This window comes from Cyprinodon tularosa, unplaced genomic scaffold (genome assembly GCF_016077235.1).
Source record: "Cyprinodon tularosa strain WSP-4 unplaced genomic scaffold, ASM1607723v1 ctg327, whole genome shotgun sequence".
NCBI classification, from domain to species: domain Eukaryota; kingdom Metazoa; phylum Chordata; class Actinopteri; order Cyprinodontiformes; family Cyprinodontidae; genus Cyprinodon; species Cyprinodon tularosa.
The window spans coordinates 559721-583684 of record NW_024039038.1 but is presented as its reverse complement, the minus strand read 5'-3'; the positions used below and the strand labels follow the sequence as shown (position 1 = coordinate 583684).

Sequence of the window (23964 nt, the reverse complement as noted above, 5' to 3'; positions counted from 1 at the left end):
TTACTGCCACCAGAGATGGGTAAGATAGTGTTGCTTCTTTGAGTATTTATAATAACAAAATCTATCAGAAAATGGAAAGCTAATGCAGTGTCTTGAAAGCTGTCTTATTAAGAATTCTAATGGACTTTATACTTTCCCAATGAATTTTATTAGATTTCTTAAAGTATCCTAAATAAAGGATGTACTATAAACATTCAGCTAAATTTTCTTTGTACAATTAGAAATCAATTAAACAACTTAAAGAACATTTTAAAGACATACAGTGGCTTACCTTTCTGAATGTTAGTAGATAAAATGGACTCTCATTTCAATCATGTTGCACTTTCTTGGTGCAGAATGTTTTCCCTTTCTAACCTTGTATTTTATTAATTTTTCTTCATTAAATATTTCTTGTTGTTCTTCTCTGGTTGAAACAAAATGATGAAACACTTTGGAGCAAATATGCACAGCATAAGTCCAAAACTAGAGGCTAGAATGGCAAATATCTCTACTGCCACAGTAAGTTTTCCAGGGGAGCTGACATATGCTGGGACGAAGGTGATCCAGACTGCACAGAATATCAACATGCTGAAGGTGATCAGCTTGGCTTCATTGAAATTATCAGGTAGTTTCCGAGCTAGAACTGCTAACACAAAGCAAAAAACAGCAAGTATGCCGATGTAGCCAAGCACAGCCCAGAAACCAACAGCAGAGCCTAATGCACATTCCAGGATGATCTTCTCCTTGTGGGTGGTTAGATTTTTCACTGGGAAAGGAGGACTCAGAACTAACCACAGTGTACATATCATAACTTGAATAAACGTAAGAATCACTACTGTAATTCTATGCTGTGGGGGACCAAACCATTTCATAGCATTACTTCCTGGAAGTGTAGCCTTGAAAGCCATTAAAACAACTATAGTTTTTCCAAGAACACAGGAGATGCAGAGAACAAAGGTGATGCCAAACGCTGTGTGCCGCAGCATGCAGGACCACTCAGAAGGTGCTCCAATGAAAGTTAATGAACATAAGAAGCACAGAGTCAGAGAGAAGAGCAGCAGGAAGCTCAGCTCAGAGTTGTTAGCTCTTACAATTGGAGTCGTCCTATGATTTAAAAAAATCACGGCTGTAATGATGGCCATACAGGCCCCAATAACAGAGCATACAGCCAGGATGATTGACAAGCCTTCGGTGAAGGAAAGAAACTCCACAGGTTTGGGGAGACACTCATCTTTCTCCATATTTGGCCAGAATTCTTTGGCACAAGGGAAACAATCAATGGAATCTAAACAGACATTTCAAGAAAAATTTTTTAATATGTGGATGTTTATGGATATAAATATACATGAGGTAAATTTGATTTTACCTGTCTTATTACTAATCTCCCCCTCAGGACATGGTATACAATCATAACAGCAGATGGGCTTTCCTTTCTGCAGCACTTTATGAGTTCCAGGAGGACAACTTTGAGAGCACACTGATTCTGGTACCTGAAACAGTGACAGAGACAAAATGTTAAAGTTTGCAAGCAGTTTTGACAAATAATTTTCACAAATTATAATCATAAAATTACTGTCTTTAAAGGTTGTTACTTGTGTCCCACCATCCAGCCAGGTAAGGTTCTTGTTGATATGAAACTCTTGGCCCTTTGGCAGTGATGCATCATAGTATCCCACTGTTACCAGTTTAATAACTCCGCTCTCACCCCTTTGCCAGTTTACCAATTCATAAAAAGCTATTGGATCCCCATTAGCGTCAAACGACACGTGGTATCCATTTCTGGAGAAATTTATTTTCTTTAATTCTTCCAAAACCTTTCAAGTAAAAAGAGCCAGAAAAAGACATTAAAATTGTCTTTTAAATTCATAATTCTTTAAAAGCTAATTAAGAAATAATGAGTAAGGAATTTGCTGCATCTGTGGACTGACCTGTTTGGGCCCCAGTTTAGTGTGTTTCTCACATTGTGTCATTGTATTTGTTTTGTTACACACTGCATTGTGAATCGCATGTGCAATTGCATATGTAGCCTTGTACACCATGTTAGTGATCCGCAACTGTGACGTTTCAGTGTATGGGCTTTTAAGGGATTTAATATCTTCAGTTCCATTACACACTCTCTTGTCTGGATCAGCACCTAAAGAAAAATAATTGGAGAGAATGATAGTTTCATCTATCGAAGTAGAAAACCCTCTAACCAAAGGGATTGTTTGCAGAAAAAGGCATTTAGGTTTTTGTATTTGTTTTTCAATTAAAAACTTTACTATAAATTTGAAAAAAATGTATATCTAGTGCATGACTTCTGTATTTACGGCATATGTGTATTTAACCCACATATCTCTGCTAATTTCTTATATCAAGCTATAATAAACATTGTATAACAAGAAATTATGTAAAACGTAAAAAGGCTTTTAAAATTAATAATAACCAATCCTCATACAACTATGTGGAGGTACTGTTTATGAGGCTAAATTTACTGAATTGTACTCCCTAGACTTAAGAGATGAAATATCTTATGAATGATTTTTCAAAAAAAGAAGAATTATTCAGATGACACAACTTACTCAACTTTTTTTTTTCTACCTGGATTACTGAGATGTATCAGGGTCTCTAACAGCATTTAATAATAATAATAAAAAAAAAAAAACTTAAAGAAGCATTTAAGGTAAATTATTTAATTTATATTAAAACTATAGCTCAAACAATCCTGTTTAAAAAGACTAAATTACGGAACTGAAACTATGCATCATGCTAAAATATATATATTACGGTATTAGGCATTAGGCTCTGCCTAGTAAAAATGATTACAAATCTTGTTTTAGTTAGTTAAATATGCTAAAAGAATAGATGCAAATTTGATATGTAATTAAACTGATCTGTTTGACAATGAAGATTTATTTTTTATAACAAAAAGAGAAAATAAAAGGTATCTGTTTGTATCTGATATGATTTCCATTTTTAGAAATGTTCTCACTTTCACTCAGGCTGCAGTTGAATGCATCTTCCCAGAATTCAGTCAGCGCTGAAGAAGCAGCCACTTCAGGCAGAGCGAGATCCAAAAGGAATTCTCTCAAACCTGGGATTATAGATTGCTGAATAGCTACTCCGATGGTTCCTGCACAGAAACTGAAGCTCATCAAGTTTGGGTCAGTTGCCCAGGCCTCGCTTGCTATCCACTGACGAGGTGGAGGAGGGTCCCGGGCAAGCTCTTTTAACAAGACATTCATTTCTCCGATAGCTGTAAACGCTAAAACAACCACAGCTGTGGATCTAAAGACACAGGAATGTATTGTCTTTAAATAACATACCGTATGCTTCACTTTTAACATATAAAAGAAACAAAAAGGCATTGACTATATAGATCATATTTGCTTTGTGATAAAACAAAAGGCATGTAAGGGAGCAATGAGCAAAAGTATATTTTAATTCTTAAAACCACAAACATACAAACCTACGGATAACATCTGCAACTCTTTGGATCTTTCTCTGTGGGTCTGTTCTAAAAAAAGATTCAATATACTCCACGCAGATCCCCTCTCTAACTGCTGCCTCAAGAAAAGATGCCATGCCATTGTTTCCATAATCTGAGTCTGAGTGGACAACACCTATCCAAGTCCATCCAAAGTATTTCACAAGTTTAGCCAGTGCATCCGCTTGGAAATGATCACTAGGAATAGTTCTAAAAAAGGTTGGGAATTGCTGTTTGTCCGAAAGGCAGGCACAAGTGGCAAAGTGGCTTACCTGCAGTGAAAAAGGTAAATTCATGTATCATCAGCTTAGGAACATTTTAGAATTTCAGATTTTAATGAATTCAGACTCCTCACCAAAGGAATGTTGAACGATCCAATGATCCGTGACATACTGATAGATGGAGTGGATGCAGAGTCTCCCACAGCAGCCATAATTACACCAGACTGTGAGCAGTTACTGCCTTTGTAAAATAAAGGATCTAGGCCATTTGTTAACTGAAATGCAACATGCGCTGCCACAGGTACCGAGACACATGAGTCATAGATCCGATATCCCAGTCGGATGCCAGGCAGCAGCTCTTTGCTGTTGTTAATTTCATCAATGGCAAAGACCATAGAACGAGAGAAACGCAGACTCCGAGCATTGAACCTAAAAATAAATGAATTGGGTAAAAGCTGGAATTTACATGAAAATATAACTCTGAAGATATTGATCATATAACAACCAAAAGAAAAGCAAATGCAAAAACAATTTGGCATTACACAAGTAGACGCAAATGCACAACAAAAATAATAAGTAAATATCTTGTCCATTTATCAAGTTTCAAATTGTATATCATTTGAAGATTTAAGGAATAATATTGATTCTTAAATGTATGTTTTAATTGATTTACTATTGCTATCATCCATATTTCATTTCTTGTGAAAAAAAGGTTTATGCAATAAATCTGATTTTCATTTCAACCAATATTACAGCAAACTTTGCAGCATGCATGCATTATACATGTAACATTCCTTTCAACCTCTCCGACTCACTAACCTCCCTGTGCACCTTGGAGGCTCCGGCTTGGTGGTGTAATTATAAATCATTGTGTAATGCTGGTAATGAATTGCGAAAACACCTCCAATGATAAAGTCTCCATCCAGAGAGAATTCCGGTGAATGATTAGCGCCCTGCAGTGTGCATTTCAAAGATGAATCTTTAGTCCCTCTTAGGCCAACCACTGACTTCAGCTCCAATAAGCTGAATGCAAATGTCAAGCCAATATAAAAGGTAGAAATCTCCATCCTTCAAAGATTTCTTGTGAATGCAGGTGTTTGTCTTGGTTTTATAACCCTCCTTCATTATACGTCAAATAATCATTCATCCCAAATATATATCTCTTTAACATGTGATCTTCAATCTCATATACAGTAAATCATTTCCACTATGTTTATCTATTTAATTTCCTTAAATTTTTTTTTTTTTTTTCTTTTTTAAAAGACTAACTTAATAAAGAAGACCAACATGTCCATTTTCCTTTTTTGTGACCCTTTTTATGAAAACATCCAGGTTTGTGAAGGATCTTGGGTTGAAGTATGTTTATGAGTATAACTGTAAGATAATTGTTGTTAACTGTTGGGTTAGAAATTCAAGACGTTTATAAGCCCAAGGGAAAAATCCCCTGGTCACTGACACCTGGTTTCTATGTGTGGTCACACATCATCTATAAATTGAAAAATATGACATTTACAATTGTGGTTCCACTTGAAAGATATTCTATAATGACTTTTTTATTTATATATATATATATATATATATATATATATATATATATATATATATATATATATATATATATATATATATATATATATATATATAATTTAATTTCTATAATGACTTTAAGTGATACAAATATATCTTTTTCTACATACCCACTTTATAACTTTGGGGCTACACTGAACCCTCTGGATGAAGCCTAAACGATGTTAGGACATCACCATCATTACCCATAATTGGTGACTTCAAAGCTGGATTTTCATCACTTGTGAAAACCATAAAACCACTGTAAGTATGCTGGTACTTCTATTTGTTTTGGCACATGGGCGTTAAGGGTGATGAGGGCTTCTTTGGTTTGCATGAGAAAACAGGCCAATGTGTAGCAGGTTATCTGTATAATGAAGGAGAAACAATGCAGGTTGCTTCAAACTCCCCTCTAGGACCTGATTTCAAATGTAGTTGATTTTGCGGCCACCTTATTGTAATGTGACTGCCTACTTGACAAAGAAGGTTGTCATATACACTTACACATTTGGACAGGGCCTATACTAAATAAATTTTTTGGAATGGTATGGCATTTTTTTCTTTGTAGTACATTCTAGATAAAGCAAATAACCTAATTCAAAATATAGTTCATTTTCCTTGGTAATCTAGAAACACAAGGAATCAATCCATCCATCTTTTGCTGAATGATGGTGTCTCTTATCGAACATATGTAATTGCAGGTACAGTATGGGCATTTAGCATAGTAATAACCAACTAGCTTTGTGTAAACATTGATTCATTTATTGAGCCAGTAATGACATTATGGACGTTATTGTCTCAGTCAATAATAACATTATGTATATTATTGACTGAGCCAAGAATGTACATAATGACATGAAGTTCACAAGATATATTGGCAGTGTTGGGCACGTTAATTTGAAAAAGTAATTAGTTATAGTTACCTCTCCCAAAAAGTAACTGAGTTACTCAGTTACTCCACAATAAAAGTTACTAGTTACTAGTAAAAGTAACTATTGCATTACTTTTGCATTTTTCGCCCCCGTTACCCCCCACCACCCGGCCCCCACCTTCTCACCGTGTGTTTCAAAAGCCAGCTGAATAGAGTGGATGACAAAGACAAGTACCTGCAGAGAGTTTTGCATTTATTGCAACTCAACGTAAATTACATCAGAGGGGAACGCTATCTGACGGGCCTATAAACCCTGTCAGATAGCGTTTCCCTCTTCTTAACATCAATAATTGGGGATGTCTAACTCTGAAATCCTGTGTGTTTGGGTTGTTATAGATACTGCAACATCCATCCATCCATCCATCCATCCATCCATCCATCCATCCATCCATCCATCCATCCATCCATCCATCCATCCATCCATCCATCCATCCATCCATCCATCCATCCATCCATCCATCCATATTTCTCCCTTTCTCCATATAGGCTAACATTTGATCATTTACACTCTCCGTAGTTCCCCTGTGGCGCAAGCACAGGGTGGCTGTTACTCGCCTTTAGCGAGCATGTGCATTTCCTTTCACTTATGTGGTGAAGCGTCCCGCCTGCGCTGTGCGGATATGCAGGGGAAACCGTATCTGATGGGGAAACGCATCTCGACATAACGCCGGTATTTTCATCTGGAAAAGGCTGTTTTGCTGCTGGACTCCTCCTCACTCTCCTTCTCTCTGTGTGTGCTGTAGGTTAACACCCGCCAGCGGAAACACTCACCTACCCAACGTAATCTCACTATACATCACCAATCTCATCCTCCCCTCTCTCATGACAAGGCGCGCACGAGTCCCATCATGAAGAAAAGGTTAATTGTGCGACCTGAGTAACGTGCAGCAACGGGGTGTCTACAATCGTAAGTGCGTTACAGTCAAAGTAATTAGTTAGATTACTCATTACTAAAACGAGGAACTGCCTGTGGGAAGTTTTACCAGCTTTGTGACTGTTTGTTCTTCTCAGCATCTCTGGTTAATCAGACAGAAAGCTACAGTGCTGATACCAGGATATACATAGCATATACAAAACAAGTCCAGAACTTATGTCCAACGACAGCCTAACTTATGCATAAGGCACGGCAGCGTAATGCCCATGAAATGATGTACAAGCCATTGTCCTACGGGGGACAACGATGCGCCCGGTCTGCATAACAAGATGTCTTTGATCGGGGTATTAACCTAGCTGCTGTTTACCAACCGCCCACAAAAAAAAAGATAAAATAAAAAGAAAAAGAAAGATGGTTTGCAGTCAAAACAGATTCAGCGTCATGTCTGCTTGGAAGTTTGTTGGTCATGGCAATGTAACAACCTTATAAACTTGGACCCAATATTCAGACAGACAGGTCAGGACAGTTTTCAAAAAGTTTTATTTTGGAAAAAAAACCTCAGCGAGCGACAGATTGTCAGCGGGGCGGATACCTGGATTTACTGCAGAGGTAGAAAACACAGGTCTGTGACTGGAATGTTGGGCTAAGCATGACTAGGAGCATGAAGTCATTGACCGTGTTCAAAGTCCAGTCCGATCCCAGACAAAAGGCAGATTGTCCACTGTTTGCAGCTGTAGCTGCTTACAGCACCCTGAGTGATGATGAGCTGACACCAAGGGAGCAACATTGTCCATAAGGAGAATCTAAGCCTAGGTCGGTCCAGTCATGACAATTGTGTTGTTTAACAAAACCCTTGACTACTGGGTTACTTAGTATGGTTCATAATGTTTACTGAGCATCAAGCACTATTCCACAACTATACAACTGACCTTCATATACAGTTCTGTGGTTCCCCCTAATGGTAGCAATCAGTATAACCCATGGCAGGTCTACAGCAACAATAACACATTGGTTTACACCACATCCTCCTTACTGGAAGTTGAAGAGAAAATGATTACTCATCTGACGCATTCTGAATCTCTGAATTCTTGGTGGTAATGCATCCAGACCCCAGCCTCCCAGTAGGCTCACTAGAGGTTTGTGGTCTGTTTCAAGTTCAAAGTGCACTCCGAGAATGAAATCACTAAACCTTTCACAGGCCCATGTCTATGCCAGTGTCTCTTTCTCCAGCTGGGCGTATCGCTGTTCTGTGTCAGTCAGCAACCTGAAAGCATACGCGACCGGCAGCCACGCTTCTGCCTTTTGCTGCAGCAGCATAACTCCCAGCCCGTAAGATGTGGCATCAGCTGAAATCTTGAGTGGGCTGTTTTAGTTGTACAGCTGGAGGACTGGCGCTGAGGAGAGTTCATGCTTCAGGTTGAAGAAAGCACGTTGCTGATCGTGCCCCCAGCACCACATATTCTTATTTGAGAGCAGGCCCCTCGATGCAGCTTATGACACCCAGACTCTCCATCCTCTCCAGCTCCTTACCCATGTGTGGCAGTGGTACTCGCAGTGGGACTTTGAGAGAGAAGGGCTTGGCGTTTTTGATGGTGTAGGGCTTCTAGACCACCCCCAGTCACAGAGTTTCGGGTATGTTGTCCTCACCGTCTCTTGGTCGATCATATCCATCCGAGCAACCAGTTTGAGTCTCACTGAAGCTGGCCTGCTCAATAGACTGACGTGTAGGTCTCTGACAATGTAAATCTTCTCCGTGATGCTCCTGTCGTTGTAGGGGAGTGTTTCGGTGACTAACCCTAGAACATTCAGCTTAGACTAACCCTAGAACATTCAGCTTAGCGCTACCTGGACCATACAGCTATTTCAGGGCTGCTTTAATCTTGTCCACAGCTCGTGAAAGTCTCCACTTCTGACACTATGTTGTGTTGTTCAATAAAACCCTTGGCTACTGGTGTACGGTTCATTACTTTTACTGAGCATCAAGCAGTATTCCACTGTACAACTATGCAAGTGACATTAATATACAGTCCCGTGGTTCCCCATAGTGTCAATATATATATATATATATATATATATATATATATATATATATATATATATATATATATATATATATAAAACCCATGACAGGTCTAACATTAACACATTGGTTTACACCTAGTGTAAATTTTAGCAGCCATTTTTAAATTTAGTTTTAGTATTAGTCCAGTTTCAGCATCGCTTGTTAGTTTTTATCACATTTAGTCGACATCATCCCATTTTTATTTTGTCTAGTTTTAGTCAACTATAAGTCAGAGCATTTTAGTCTTTATTTTAGTCCAAGAAAACATAATTTTATTTGTTTAGTTTTAGTCAACAAAAACCGTCAACATTTTAGTCTAGTTTTAGTCAGGACATAATTTTAACCTTTTACTTTTTTGTCAGCAGATAATATTTAACATTTCCTAAAACTATTTCACATTTCAACATTTTCTCATCTTTTTGATAAAAAAAAAAACAATTTTAAGGAACACATGCAGACATGGAAGATGTTCTGACAATATTTGCATATTTATTTTGAACATTGTTAAGGTTCAAAGACACAAACACAAATGCTTGCATTAAAACAAATAAAATACACCTGACAAAGGAAACAAATAAATAAAATAAAATGTCTTATGAACTTAACACAAGTGCTGGCTGTTTAAAGCTAGTTCACATAGAATAATAAAATAAGTAGAATTGAGATCAATGTTGTGAAAAAAAAACAAAAAAACTCGAACTGATACAACAAAATGCTTTCCTGCCAGCTAGTTCACATGGTATATAAAGGTACAGTATTTAAGGTGAAACAAGGCATAGCTTGCTAGTCCTGAGAGTCAGCTTTGTATTTGGTGTGGGCAATTAAGGAAGCTTGCATAGCTGGCCAGTCATTGTTTCTGGATGGCTGGTAGGTTGTTGGTGATGGAGTATCTTCAATCTGGAACAGAAATTAATATGTCAGGATAGATGCACAGCATAACAGGAATTCCAAGTGTATAAGTAGCATATAGGTCTGTTTTTTCCTTAAAAACTAAGTCTCTGTAAAAACTATATTTGACAATCCATTTCAAACTCATACAAACTGTCATGATTGGTTCTGAATCAAACCCACATGCAGAACACTACCAGGAGACAGATGAAAAGTTTAACAGAGTTTATTTAATGTTTGCACAAAATAAGACTGCGTTCAGGAAACAGGTCCGGGCTGGATTCTCAGGCGTCTGCAGAGATGACCGTTTGGTTAACCAGGTGGATAGGAAGCGTTGTTTAGTTTTCAGATTATTGCAGATCTATACCTTGGGGAGTTTCAGGCTTTCTTCTCAGAGGGGGGGAACCGGTTGGGTCCAGAGACTGTTGGTTTGACAGAGTGCTCAGCAGGTGCAGCGTCTAACTTCTGACTGTTGGATCAGGCCTTGGATTGAGGGGTTAGCTCTCCTTCCGAGAGCAGCTGGTGGATTCCAAAGTGAGATCTTCAGGTTTGGCTCTCTTGGGCAGGCAGGCAGATACAGGTTAAGCTCTCCCAGAGCTTCACACGAGAGACAGGTTTTCCTAGGAGCGACAAGACAAAGGCTGGTTAGAATTCAGTTTTCTCAAGGGGACAAAATTCAAAAACAAGGAGGCTCAGGTTCGCTAACCAAACTTAGCTAACACTGCGGCGTCGAAGAAAGGTCTGGCATCTGCTTAAGTAAAGGGTCCTCTAATGGGCTGACGAGCTCCAGGTGTGCTGGTGAGCTCCAGCCCAGAGAACCCATGGCACACTCTGCTGGGGAAAGGTGGAACAACTCCAGATCCCAACACAAACAACCTAACTATCATTTTATGCAGGAATAAATTGCAGACATTTTTATGTGTGCATGCATTTTGGTTGTATTAATATCGATGCCAATTCAAATCAAATGTTCTTGTAATAGTAATGTGCAGATAAACAGAGCAGCATTTTATGTCACCAAATAAAGACATTGGGAGTTTGCATCCCTGCAGTGGTTTCCCTAGCAATGGCTATTTTGTGTATGAAAATCTAGGTTAAAGTTGTTCTGAATTATGTGCGGCATATTATTTTTATTTTGTCTTATCCTGATAAATTGTTTCAGTTCTTTTTAGCATTTAGCAGACATAGCTGCCGAGGTCTTTTGTGTTAACTATAGTTCACTTGCAGCTCCTAGATTACATAAAGCGTCTGTCTGCTTTAATTAAACTTGCAATTTAACTGAAACTATAGTTACCCGGCCAGTATAACATATCTAAGTTAGCATAAATTTAACTTCACATACAATGCTATCAACAAGTGGCTACGGTCGCGACGTGCTAAGAAGCTAACGTAACGTAGCCAGCCTGGATACTAAATGCTATGAAAGTTAGCCAACACCAGTTAGTTTATCATTGGGACATTATAGCCGTTGATTTAATGCTACATTATAAACAACCACCACCAATCTTTCTGTTAACTTACCGTAATGCCTTTGTGTAGAACTGTGACGTGTCTCTTCAGGTTTGTTGTGTTTTTTCCAACTACCATGTGGCCACATTCCTTCCCTTCGACTAAAATCAAGCATTTGGTTTTGTTCTCCAATTCAATGAAGCGAAAATGTGTCCATATATCACGTCTCCTCTTTCTCCCGAGCTCCAGGCAAAGCATGTTTTACTTTTAACCTGTCGCTGCCTCACCGTGTATGTGTTCTGTAGGCTACTCTGTGCCGCCCGCTCCAGGTTTGAAAGTGGGTGTGTGGTGGAAGACGAGACAGGATTTGAAAAAAAAACATAAAATAATACAACCTACTCTCATTATGAGTTCGTATGAAATTGTACGAAAAGCTATGCACCGTAATTTCGTACGTTTTTTTCGTTGTATGCGCATGCGCATCTGACGCACCATTCACGAATATAGAATATAAATTACAATTAGCCCTAACCCTAACCCTAAGATATAAAACAGCAAAGAACGTAGTTAGAGACATGAATAAGTGATGATGGCACTGTTTTTCCCAGTTTTACGTCCGTCCGCGGATCTGCTTTTTTTTTTCTGTCTGCCAGCGCATGCACACTGATGTGTTTTTTTTGAGGAAAAACGTCCAAAACGTACGAAATAGTGTGCATAACTTTTCGTACGACTTCATAATGAGAATATGTTGAATAATAATATGTAATTTTCGTCTCGTCTTTGTTCGTGAACTAAAATGTCCATAGATTTTAGTCCAGTCTTTATTTATTTATTATTATTATTTATTTACCAAACTGCATTTTCGTCTCGTCTTTATTAGTCCACGAAAATTATTTCTGATTTTCTCCCAGTTATTGTTCATTAGTGGGGATTTTCGTCTCGTCTTGTCTAGTTTTCGTTTGGTGAAAAATGTGCATTGACGAAAATATTTTCGTTTAGTTTTCGTTGATGAAATTAACACTATTTACACCAAACCTTTAACTTATTCCCCATGTATTAGTATACACTGGCACACATCGCAAAATTGTCCCAGCGTGTTACAGCATGCTTCAGCATACTTCAGTGTGCTCATAACTTATATAAAATATACCCATAATTTATCCAATCTATGCCAGCATTTTGCAAGATTTTCCATACGTTTAAGGCACATGCTGGTCTAAATTGTCAAAGTGTGAAAGTGGCTTTAGAAAAAATAGTGCATTTTTTCTGAGAAATGCTGTATGAAATAGGCACATGAAATTTTGTGAGAAAAGATGCCAATCAATACAGATGACAACATAATAAGATCATACATGGAGAAGATGGATTAATAATTATTTGAATTTATTCTTCTGATATCAAAATTTCTAACATTTTAGAGGTACATTTAAGGGGTTTAAGATAATAGGTAGGAAATTTAACATCAATTTTTGTTCATTAAATATTTCTTAGTGTTCTTCTCTGGTTGAAACAAAATTATGAAACACTTTGGAGCAAATATACACAGTATCAGTCCAAAGCTGGAGGCCAAAATGGCAAATATCTCTACAGCAACAGTAAATTTTCCAGGAGAGCTGACATATGCAGGGATGAAGGTGATCCAGACAGCACAGAATATTAACATACTGAAGGTGATCAGTTTGGCTTCATTAAAATTGTCAGGTAGTTTCCGAGCTAGAATAGCTAAAACAAAGCAAAACAAAGCAAGTAGGCCGATGTAGCCAAGCACAGCCCAGAAACCAACAACAGAGCCCAATGCACATTCCAGGATTATCTTCTCCTTGTAGGTGGATAGATTTTTCACTGGGAAAGGAGGACTCAGAACTAACCACACAGTGCATATCAAAACTTGAATAAATGTAAATGACACTACTGTTATTCTTTGTTGTGGGGGACCAAACCATTTCATAGCATTACTTCCTGGAAGTGTTGCTTTAAAAGCCATTAAAACTACTATAGTTTTCCCAAGGACACAGGAGATACAGAGAACAAAGGTGATGCCAAATGCTGTGTGTCGCAGCATGCATGACCACTCAGAAGGTGCTCCAATGAAAGTTAATGAACATAAAAAGCATAGAGCCAGAGAGAAGAGCAGCAGGAAACTCAGCTCAGAGTTGTTTGCTCTGACAATCGGAGTCGTCCTGTGCTTAAAGAAAATTATTCCTGTAATCGTGGTCAGACAGGCCCCACTAATAGAGAAGGCCACCAGGATGACTGAAAGAACTTCATTGAAGGAAAGAAACTCTACAGGTTTGGGGATACAAACATCTTTTTTTGCATTCGGCCAGAACTCTTTGGGACAGTGGAAGCAATCAGGAGAATCTGAAAATAAGAGCAAAAATGTCACCAAAAATTTGATGATAATGTTTCACATAAACACTCATTAAATTCACCTGTCTGATTACTGATCTCTCCTTCAGGACATGGTGTACAATCATAGCAGCAGATGGGCTGTCCTTTCTGCAACACCTTTCGAGTTCCAGGAGGACAACTTTGAGAGCACGCTGACACTGGCACCTGAAAAACGGATAACATTGTGAGTTTGGTTCTCTTTTATAAACTGGTTTGACTAATTAGTTCAAGACCCTGTGATTTATAGTGTATAAATTAAAATAATTTGAATAATTTAAGCAGTTACCTGGGTGCCACCATCCAGCCAGGTTAAGTTCCTAAAGATTCTAAACTCCTGGCCTACTGGGAGAGAAGCATCATAGTACCCAACTGTTACCAGTTCAATTTCTCCACTATCACTCTTTTGCCAGTTTACAAGCTCATAAAAAGCCACAGGGTCTCCATTTGCTTCAAATGAAACGTTGTAACCATTTTGAATAAACTTTACTTTCTTTAACTCAGCAACAATCTAGGAAATAAAGAAACACAAAGGGAGGGGTATCAATATCAAGCAAAATAATTGTTTAAATAACCATTATATCACATGAAAAAACTTTAAGATCAACATTAGAATTTAACTAACCTTCTTAGGATCAAAATTCATGTTTTTGTTACACTTTGTCAAGCCATTTGTATTCTGACATGCAGCATTGTGAATAGCATGTGCTATAGCATAAACAGCCTTGTAAACCATGTTGGAAATTCTCAACTGAGATGTGTCGATGTACAAGCTTTCAACTGTTCTGATATCTTCAGTTCCATTACATTCTCTTCTGTAGAGATAAGTGTCTAAATAGAAATGAAAACATGCAGATTGCTCAAAGAAAAGTTGTACATGGAGCCCATTTTGCTTACCTGACAGTTATCAAGACTATTAGACTATTTTTTTTCCTTATGCCAGCCCTTCAGGGGGTGGTCATACTTTTAAAGTGGGTTTGTTGCCAAGAAAAGGAAAGAGAAACTTCCAGCTATCATACAGACCAATGCATGTAAGAAGAAATAAGCACTTTTCAAACTAAGGTTTCAATGAAGTCCTGCAATAATGGACTTTGGACAAACAAGCTTCTTTTAAATTTATAAAAAAAAAGTGAAACCCTGGAGTGAAACACCTACTGGCTTGGTCACTGCAAAGGAAAATCAAAATAAAATTGCTGTATTAGTTAAAAAATAATCACGATATAGATTTTTTGCAAAATAGTTCAGCCACCTTTTTTTATTTAAAAAACATTATAGATTTTTTTATACAGAAAAAGAACAAATGCCTTAAGATAAAGCCACCATGATAACTCCCAGCAATTAGACAATAAAGCACAAGAAATGCTGTGTTAGGATAAAATCTACACATGGTATAACTTGGACAATTTTGTCTCACACTTCATTCAGTGAAGTAACTTCTGATGGGTAGAGTAGCCACAGTTTTTATTCAAATATCATAATTAGTTTATATTAATGTCACTTAAGTAAATCTAACAGGTATGGTGACATAAAATGTCTTCCAGAAGTACTTTTTTTTTTAAACACTCAAGTAAATATCAATGAAAAAATATAACTTGTTGCTACCCACCTCTGCTCTTTCTTAGGCTGCAGTTGAACACCTCCTCCCAGAATTCAGTCAGAACTGAGGAGGCAGCCACTTCAGATGGAGAGAGATCCAGGAGGAATTCTCTCAGACCTGGGATGACAGATTGCTGAATGGCAACTCCGATGGTCCCTGCACAGAAACTGAAGCTCATTGAGAGTTGGTCAGTTACCCAGGATTCACTTCCAATCCACTGACGAGGTGGAGGAGGATCTCGAGCCAGCTCTTCCAAAAGAAACTTCATATCACCATCAGCTGCAAATGCCACAACAACTACAGCTGATGACCTGCAGAAAAATTACAAATTGATTTAAACTAATAGGCCCACCATTATTTGATTTTATGCATCCATGCATTTGGTATTAGTAAAAATTACAGGGCTCCACCTTGAAAAACATGAAAATGCTTCGTTCTCATAGCCTAAGGTAATTTTTTTTGTAATACAATTTATAAAAGGCATTCTGTTGAGTTATAGAAGACCTCAAAAGATGTTTTCTGAAACTCTACAAAAAATTTTCTTGAAAAATACATGAAACACAGGATGCAGACCTGCGGATAACATCAGCAACTTTTTTGATCTTGCTTGGTGTGTCAGTCCGATAAAATGATTCAATATACTCCACACAGATACCCTCTCTGTTTGCTGTCTTAAGGAAGGACGCCATGCCATTATTTCCATAGTCAGAGTCTGAGTGAACAGCACCTATCCATGTCCAACCAAAATATTTCACGAGCTTGGCCAGGGCATCGGCTTGGAAATCATCACTAGGAATTGTTCTGAAAAAAGTTGGATATTCTTTTTTATCAGATAGGCAGGCACAGGTAGCAAAATGGCTGACCTACATAGAAAATAACATACAATAAACATATCAGCCTTAATATCTACACAGGTACATTTCATAGTTGTATTTTCAAATTAATTTGTTCTACCAACCAGAGGAATGTTAAAGGAGCCCATAAGTCGTGAGATGCTGATGGTTGGAGTAGATCCTGAGTCTCCAACAGCAGCCATCACCATACCAGACTGTGAGCAGTTGCTGTCTTTATAAAACAGAGGGTCCTGGCCATTTAATAATTGAAAGGCAACATGCACAGCCACGGGAACAGCACCACAGGTGTCATAGATCTGATAACCAAGTCTGATACCTGGCAGCAATTCTGTGCTGTTATTTATCTCCTTTATTGCAAAAATCATTGTGCGGGAGAAGCGCAACTCCCTGGCATCAAAGCTGCAAAAGACAATTAGTTTTGATGTTTAACCAACATAAAAAATAAAATATTCTCTTATAACAAAATAACAAAAGGCATTTGAAGGTAGTAATTGTCATAGACTAAAAATGTATATGATTCTAATGCTCTAGAAGAGGGGTGTCAAACTGGTTCCAGAAAGGGCCGTGTGGCTGCAGGTTTTCTTGCCAACCATACAATAGCACACTTGACTCCATTCATCTCATCAAGGCATCACATTCAGATTGGACTCACTTGATGAGATGACTGGAGTCGGGTGTGCTATTGTATGGTTGGCAAGAAAACCTGCAGCCACACTGCCCTATCTGGAAAGACTTTGACACCCCTGCTCTAGAATATTCCCTCAAATTTGCACGAGTAAGACAACTTCAGAAAATAAAGCAAGAAATCAGTTTACAAAGTGAGTGCTGATTTCATATTACAAAAGACTAAAAGGCACAAGCAAAAATCTAAAAAGGATTTAAAAAAAAAACAATTATGCAAGCTGGAGCATTATCCATATTGGTAGTACCAAGTATGTAATTAACTTATGCATTTCTAAGGAAAAAAGTGTAGAAATGAGCTATAAAAAAAGGCAAATATTCAGGTCAGTTTCAATTAAATATCATATCATCACAATCCAATATTAAAACATAGGCTTTGTATATGGTAAATGCTCTTACCATTCTTCTCATTATGAAACATAAAAAAACTGTCCAATAACTAACCTTCCTATGCATCTTGGAAGCTCAGGCTCAGTAGTGTAGTTATGAAATAAAGTTTGCATTTTGTAGTGAATGAAGAAAGCACCTCCAATTACAAAATCTCCATCCATTGAGAATGCAGGCAAAAGAGGAGTACCCTGCAGGGTACATTGCACTGATGAGGATTTGACACTTCCACCAGTAGCAGACAGAGCGTTTGTATGGTGAATGATTTGCTTCATATTATCTAGAGTCCCACCCAAAATGAGAACAATGATTAGTTCAAAGAAACTCACAGCTAATCTCAGGCCAGTCTCCATTTGAGATGTGTATGGATTAGGAAGTAAGTGTGGCTTTTTAACAGCTATGATCTGTCAGGTGGTCACGAGTTAAAAATAACACACACCCACCCTGTTGTCTTTGATTATGTCTCAAAATGACGTAACACAAAATTTCCACTGCTTCACTATCTCTACTTTCATTACTAAACATTTACTTTCACTGCAATACACATATGCATTTATACAATATTACATATTAGTTTACCACAAACACTTGTCAATAATATTTTGAATATTTATAATATCATAAATAAATTAGTATCATACTGAATACAGAATCTCTGATGTTTAACCTCTCTGGCTCTAACCCCTGCCCACTAATTATTGAGCTGCTGGCAAAAAACAATCAATGTAGTAACCATCTAAAAAGAGAAAGTAATCTAATACAGGCAGGATTATTTTGACCATACAAACTCGAAGGTTGCACAGTTCAAGTAAAGAACAGAAGAATACCCATTTACAAGCAACATCAAAAGTATGTGGGAGAGGATTCAAACTATGGCCCTATAAAAGGACAGTTTAAGTTAGTGATGTTCAATGTCACCGATTTCCTTTCTGATCTAATATTTAGTAAAGATGGCATCAGTGATACTAATCTGACAAAGATACATTGTGTGGATATACAATATGTGATAGTTGAAGGTACAAATGGTTTAATGGTTTTATAATACTGACTATTTAATTAAGAATAACTTAAGCTTCGACAAACTTTATTGTCATCTTGTATACTTGTATACACAGAGTGTATACAAAACAATATTTCAATTCATACATCTTTTTAACAGTGAATCAGCAGCTTACAACAGTGAAATAAAACATTTCTGTCATAAACGGAGGCAGATCGAACCAGTACTCAAGGCGAGACAGACTGTGGGAAAGTTCAAAAGTTTTATTAACACAAAATATACCAATCAGAAGCGTGGAGCAGTAATTTTTTTATTACAGCGGCTGCAGGGGGGGGGCACCACCCAATCACTGACATCCTGGAGGTAGAAACACAGGTAAGTGACCACGATCATCTGATGGGAGATCATTATCCTTGTGAGTCAGTTACCTGGTTTAACAGTTCAGTCCATCTGTCATGATTTATCAGGATTTCTAGCCCAGGATGCAGAACTCACAGAACAGGCAGGCAGGATTCAAGTCCAATATTTATTGGTGACACACAGGGTTCTACCCTGGAAGGCAGAGAGGACAAACAGGTTACAGGTTACAGGCTCAAACTCACAGGTTTGCAGGTTCAAACAGGCAGAGTTCAACAGGCAGGATGGCTCTGGTTTGCTTCCATGGCAAGGACAGGACAATGACAACGGCAGGGCATGGCATGGCAGAGCATGGCATGGCATGGCAGAGCATGGCAACGATCCGGCTCAGAGAGAAGCTATTACTCAGCTTATATAGGGAGAGGTTAATCAGCAGAGCTGATGGGAATCAGCTGAGCGCAGAGAACCAGCTCCCAGGAGAGGATCCACAGCGCCCTCTGGTGGGCAAACCTCTGGATCCCAACAGAGACAGAAGCCCACAGGAAGGGATCCACACAGCCCTCTGGAGGGCAAGCCCTTGGATCCCAACAGTACCCCCCCTCAAGGGCGGATACCAGACGCCCAAAAACAAAAACAACCCACCCAGTGCGAGCGGAGGGGAAAACAGGCAAGGAGGGCCAGGCACAGAAACAAAACCAGGGTCCAGAACTCAAAACAACCCACCCAGGGTGGGCGAGGACAGGGAAAGACTCAGGTGGCCTGCCGTGGGACCGGCAGCAAGGCAGGGTTCCAGGTGGCCGGCCGCGGGGCCGGGGACAAGGCAGAGTCTCAGATGACCGGCCGTGGGGCCGGCAGCAGGGCAGAGTTTCAGGTGGCCTCAGAAGCTGCAGGGGCCTTGGAGGAAGACGCCAGCTCCGCTTCAGCAGGAAGCACCGAGGAAGACGCCGTCTCTGCTGCTGCAGGAAGCACCGAGGAAGACGCCGTCTCTGCCGCTGCAGGAAGCTCCGAGGACGACACCGTCTCTGCTGCTGCAGGGAGCTCCGAGGAGGACGGCGTCTCTGCTGCAGGAAGCTCCGAGGAGGACGCCGTTTCTGCAGCTCGGCAACTGACTCAGACAGGGTCACCCACTGTGGCACTGAATCAGGAACTGAGGAGGCCGTTGATTGCGGCTCCGCATCAGGAACACCGGAAGCCACCGACTGTAGCTTCCCACCAGGAGAAGAGGAAACCACCGATTGTGGCTCCACAGGGACAGAGGAGACCACCGATTGTGGCTCCACAGGAACACAGGAGGCTGCCGATTGCGGCTCCGGATCAGGAACAGATGAGGCCGACGATTGCGGCTCCACCCCAGGAGAACCGGAAGCCGGCGATCGCGGTTCCGAATCAGGAACTGAAGAGGCCGCCCATTGCGGCTTCGCATCAGGAGCAGAGGAAACCACCGATTGTGGCTCCACAGGGACACAGGAGGCTGCCGATTGCGGCTCCGGATCAGGAACAGAAGAGGCCGACGATTGCGGCTCCACCCCAGGAGAACCGGAAGCCGCCGATTGCGGTTCTGAATCAGGAACTGAAGAGGCCGCCCATTGCGGCTTCGCATCAGGAGCAGAGGAAACCACCGATTGTGGCTCCACAGGCACACAGGAGACCGCAGATTGCGGCTCCGAATCAGGAAGTGAAGAGGCCGCCGATTCAGGAGTCTCTGGATGACACAGAGCAGGCTCAGGGGTTTCCCAACAGCCCCAAATCTCCCGACATCTGCGATTCCACTCCTCATCATGTCGATGCCGCTTCATCTCCCACTCCTCTTCTTGTCGACGCCGCTCCATCTCCAACTCTCGATCCAACTCCCCAAAACGCCGGTGCAACCTCTCCCACCAGGATGATGGCGGAAGACTCAGAGAGGGTTTAGGGGTCTCCAGACAGCTCAGAGCGGGCTCAGGGGTCTCTAGGCGGCTCAGAGCGGACTCAGGAGCTAAGGAAGCCACTATCTCATCATAGTGTTGAAGCAGCGCCTCCCACCTGGGAGGCAGCGGACGGCGCTGTTCGGGCCTCACCAGGTGAGCGTGGAAGGAGTCTGCTGGGCTAGACTGTTGGGCGGATCGTTCTGTCATGATTTATCAGGATTTCTAGCCCAGGATGCAGAACTCACAGAACAGGCAGGCAGGATTCAAGTCCAATATTTATTGGTGACACACAGGGTTCTACCCTGGAAGGCAGAGAGGACAAACAGGTTAGGTTCAGGTTACAGGTTACAGGCTCAAACTCACAGGTTTGCAGGTTCAAACAGGCAGAGTTCAACAGGCAGGATGGCTCTGGTTTGCTTCCATGGCAAGGACAGGACAATGACAACGGCAGGGCATGGCATGGCAGAGCATGGCATGGCATGGCAGAGCATGGCAACGATCCGGCTCAGAGAGAAGCTATGACTCAGCTTATATAGGGAGAGGTTAATCAGCAGAGCTGATGGGAATCAGCTGAGCGCAGAGAACCAGCTCCCAGGAGAGGATCCACGGCGCCCTCTGGTGGGCAAACCTCTGGATCCCAAGAGACAGAAGCCCACAGGAAGGGATCCACATAGCCCTCTGGAGGGCAAGCCCTTGGATCCCAACACCATCCTCTCCGAGGAAGGCGGGATCCAGCCCAACCAGCAGTTCCGATCTGAAAAAAGGAACAGACAGGTCCAGGGTACCAGGAATACACAGAGCGTTAAGGCAGGTTCAGAGCTCCATGAGTCCAGCAGCAGCCTCAGACAGATATGCACAGATACAGACAGGCAAGCTCAGCAGTTGAGGGACAGAGATAAGAGTTGGTACCAGGAGAACTCCAGAACTTTAAACTGGACTAAGCTGGGAGTTTAATCTGATTGCTGGGGTGAGCCAAATATAAAGCAACAGACACAGGTGGATAAAATGAGTGATGATTAGGAACCAGGCAAAGTTAGGAAGGTAAATGAAGTGAACAGTTAAGGTCAGCTACCAGGGAAGATCATGAGGTTTTCATTTATAAAGTGGAGCAGTGATCAGAAAAAAATGGTGCAAAATGCAATAGAAACATTGAGTTGAGTTCTATTTAAAGGGATTTGAAAATAATATGTCAAATTGGTTATAAATACTTTGAACATCTACATCTGAAATATTAAACTTATAAGAAAATACACTGTTTGTGAATATTAGTATGTACTTGCTTTTCATAAACTGTTGTGTTTAAGCTATCTGTGATATTTTTTTCAAAGTCCCCCATAGCTATTTTATTTCAAGCACCAGGGCCGGCGATTGCTATAGGCGAGATAGGCAATTGCCAAGGCGACAAATGTGTTGGGGGCGCCCTCTAGCGTCGCCCTTAGGCTTACTTCCCATTAATCATAGAATTAGAAAAAAAAGCTAATTAAACCGGTTATGAAGCGTCCGTCAGTTTGACTTAACCTTACGTATATATAAATAGCAAAATATGAACAAATAAATATACCACCGTTTTTTTTTTTTTTTTTTTTTTTTTTCACATTTAAGAGAAAATCGGAAAAGATTCTGATCACTTTTCAAGCGCCCTCCAACCCGGAAGTCGTGAAGTCAGAACGGGAGCGTTCATGGCGATCTACTGCACTAAATGCGATAGCCAAAACGAGAAATCTGAAAGCAAAATTTCGACTTCAACCGAGCGATTCCTACCAGGAGACCATTCTGATGTATCGGAGGAAGAATATTTGTGTCTGGAGCCTCACATGTTCGACCCAGATGTTTCAGATGAAGAGAAGGCAGCGGACGAACAACAGCGAGTCGGACAATGAGTGGAGATTGGAAGTCAACAGGTGTTATGCCCAAAAGTGCATGCCTGCCGAAATATGCATCCCCGAAATATGCAAAAAAAAAAAAAAAAAAATATGCATCCCCAGTCGCGGGAGCGCGCCTCGCTCTGTTGAACTGCATATCGACGAGGAAAACGGATTAAAATATGTTCAATGGAGCTTAGGTTCTTATATTAATGATATAAAAACGTTTAAAAATACCTCTCGTGGGAAAAAAGTTGTGGTTATTTGGCAGATTAATTTACAAAAGTACGGATTTTTTGAACAACATTAAATCCAAAGATTTTGACCATGGTACGGCTGATTTATTTGTTGTGGTCTCTTGTTATTTACACACAACACTAAACCGTGATAGCCGACGTGAGTTTGGAGTTTGCAAAGGTTTCTCTTAAGTGGAAAATCAAACGCGCATCTGCACAGCACAGCGTTCACAGACCAGTGAGATGCGTTCGCTGCGCGTCAGAAAGCTATGGTGCATTCAGGAGCATTAGAACATTTTAAACTTACAAGAATGAGGCATAAAACAGAACTGTATTTTACTGAACTGCATTGTATTTTTTTTTGTTTGTTTATGCATCTCACTGGTCTGTGAACGCTGTGCTGTGTAGATGCGCGTTTGGGCATAACACCTGGAGATTAGATGAATGGTAGGACAAGTTTTTTCTTTTAACAGTTCAAACATTTTTTTTGTATGTTGACATCATTTTTTTCTCAGTATATATGCAGCAGAATTATGTGCTATATTATTAGCTTGAGAATGGGTAGAAGATACTAATATAAATAAAATATTTTGTAGTGATTATCTGCATTGAGTATTCAAAAGGGATGTACAAATAATCATCAAAATGGGCTTGCACTGATGAGCATCAACCCAGAGGTCTCAAATAAAATCTCATTTGATGATACCATCAACAAATTTGCTATAGGAAGTCCAGACGAGTCAAATTTTAATGCTGCATCAATTTTGAAGGTGAATAGAAATACCTGAAACATCTGATAGATAGAACTACAAGAACTTCAAACTTTTAATTTTGTAATGGTATTCATAAAAGCACTTTTGTTTGTTGAGGGTTAATCCTTTCTTTAATCACTAATCAATGTCAGAAATCAGGGTAAATATACCTGATATATTTTATTTAGAGGAAATTTTTGTTTATCTCATTTCTATTTATGTTCAAATGATTTAATTGAACTGGAACAGAAAATTTAATTTAATGTTTATCAATTACTTTTTTATGTAGTCCTTGGTTGAAGAATTTCTTAAATTTATTATTTTTTATTGTTATTTGGTAATTTCTGAAATTTATTTATTTAATATTTGTTTAATGTGTGTTAAATTTGTTAATTGTCTGAAATAAATTAATTCATTGATTCAATCCAGTTTTTTAGTTATACTTTACCTAAGTGTCCTTACAGATGGTTAAAAGTGTTTTTGCAAAACTCAATCTCGCCTAGGGCA

The 23964-nt window shown here is 39.7% G+C and overlaps 1 protein-coding gene across 1 annotated transcript; it reads right to left on the bottom strand.

Annotated features, from left to right (window-relative positions):
- Nucleotides 1-219: 219 nt before the first annotated feature.
- Nucleotides 220-17636, bottom strand: LOC119788828 (vomeronasal type-2 receptor 1-like). The gene is made up of 14 exons (XM_038293481.1): nucleotides 17401-17636; nucleotides 16380-16674; nucleotides 15995-16284; nucleotides 15431-15732; nucleotides 14450-14655; nucleotides 14114-14335; nucleotides 13869-13992; nucleotides 13604-13797; nucleotides 3428-3717; nucleotides 2951-3246; nucleotides 1908-2113; nucleotides 1572-1793; nucleotides 1346-1469; nucleotides 220-1264 (listed from the first exon to the last, which is right to left on the bottom strand). Exons 1-14 carry the CDS (start codon nucleotides 17457-17459, stop codon nucleotides 366-368), a joined length of 3729 nt encoding a protein of 1242 aa, XP_038149409.1. The 5' UTR covers nucleotides 17460-17636; the 3' UTR covers nucleotides 220-365.
- Nucleotides 17637-23964: the final 6328 nt, after the last annotated feature.

What these genes read in the sequence shown, in the direction of transcription:
- LOC119788828 (XM_038293481.1), bottom strand. Translation starts at nt 17,459, where the DNA reads ATGCAAACTTTATTTCATAACTACACTACTGAGCCTGAGCTTCCAAGA. An exon ending in GCTCCTTTAACATTCCTCTG is followed by an intron (nt 16,285 to 16,379) that starts GTTGGTAGAACA and finishes TTTTCTATGTAG; the next exon opens with GTCAGCCATTTTGCTACCTG. An exon ending in GTTGCAGATGTTATCCGTAG is followed by an intron (nt 3,247 to 3,427) that starts GTTTGTATGTTT and finishes CTGTGTCTTTAG; the next exon opens with ATCCACAGCTGTGGTTGTTT.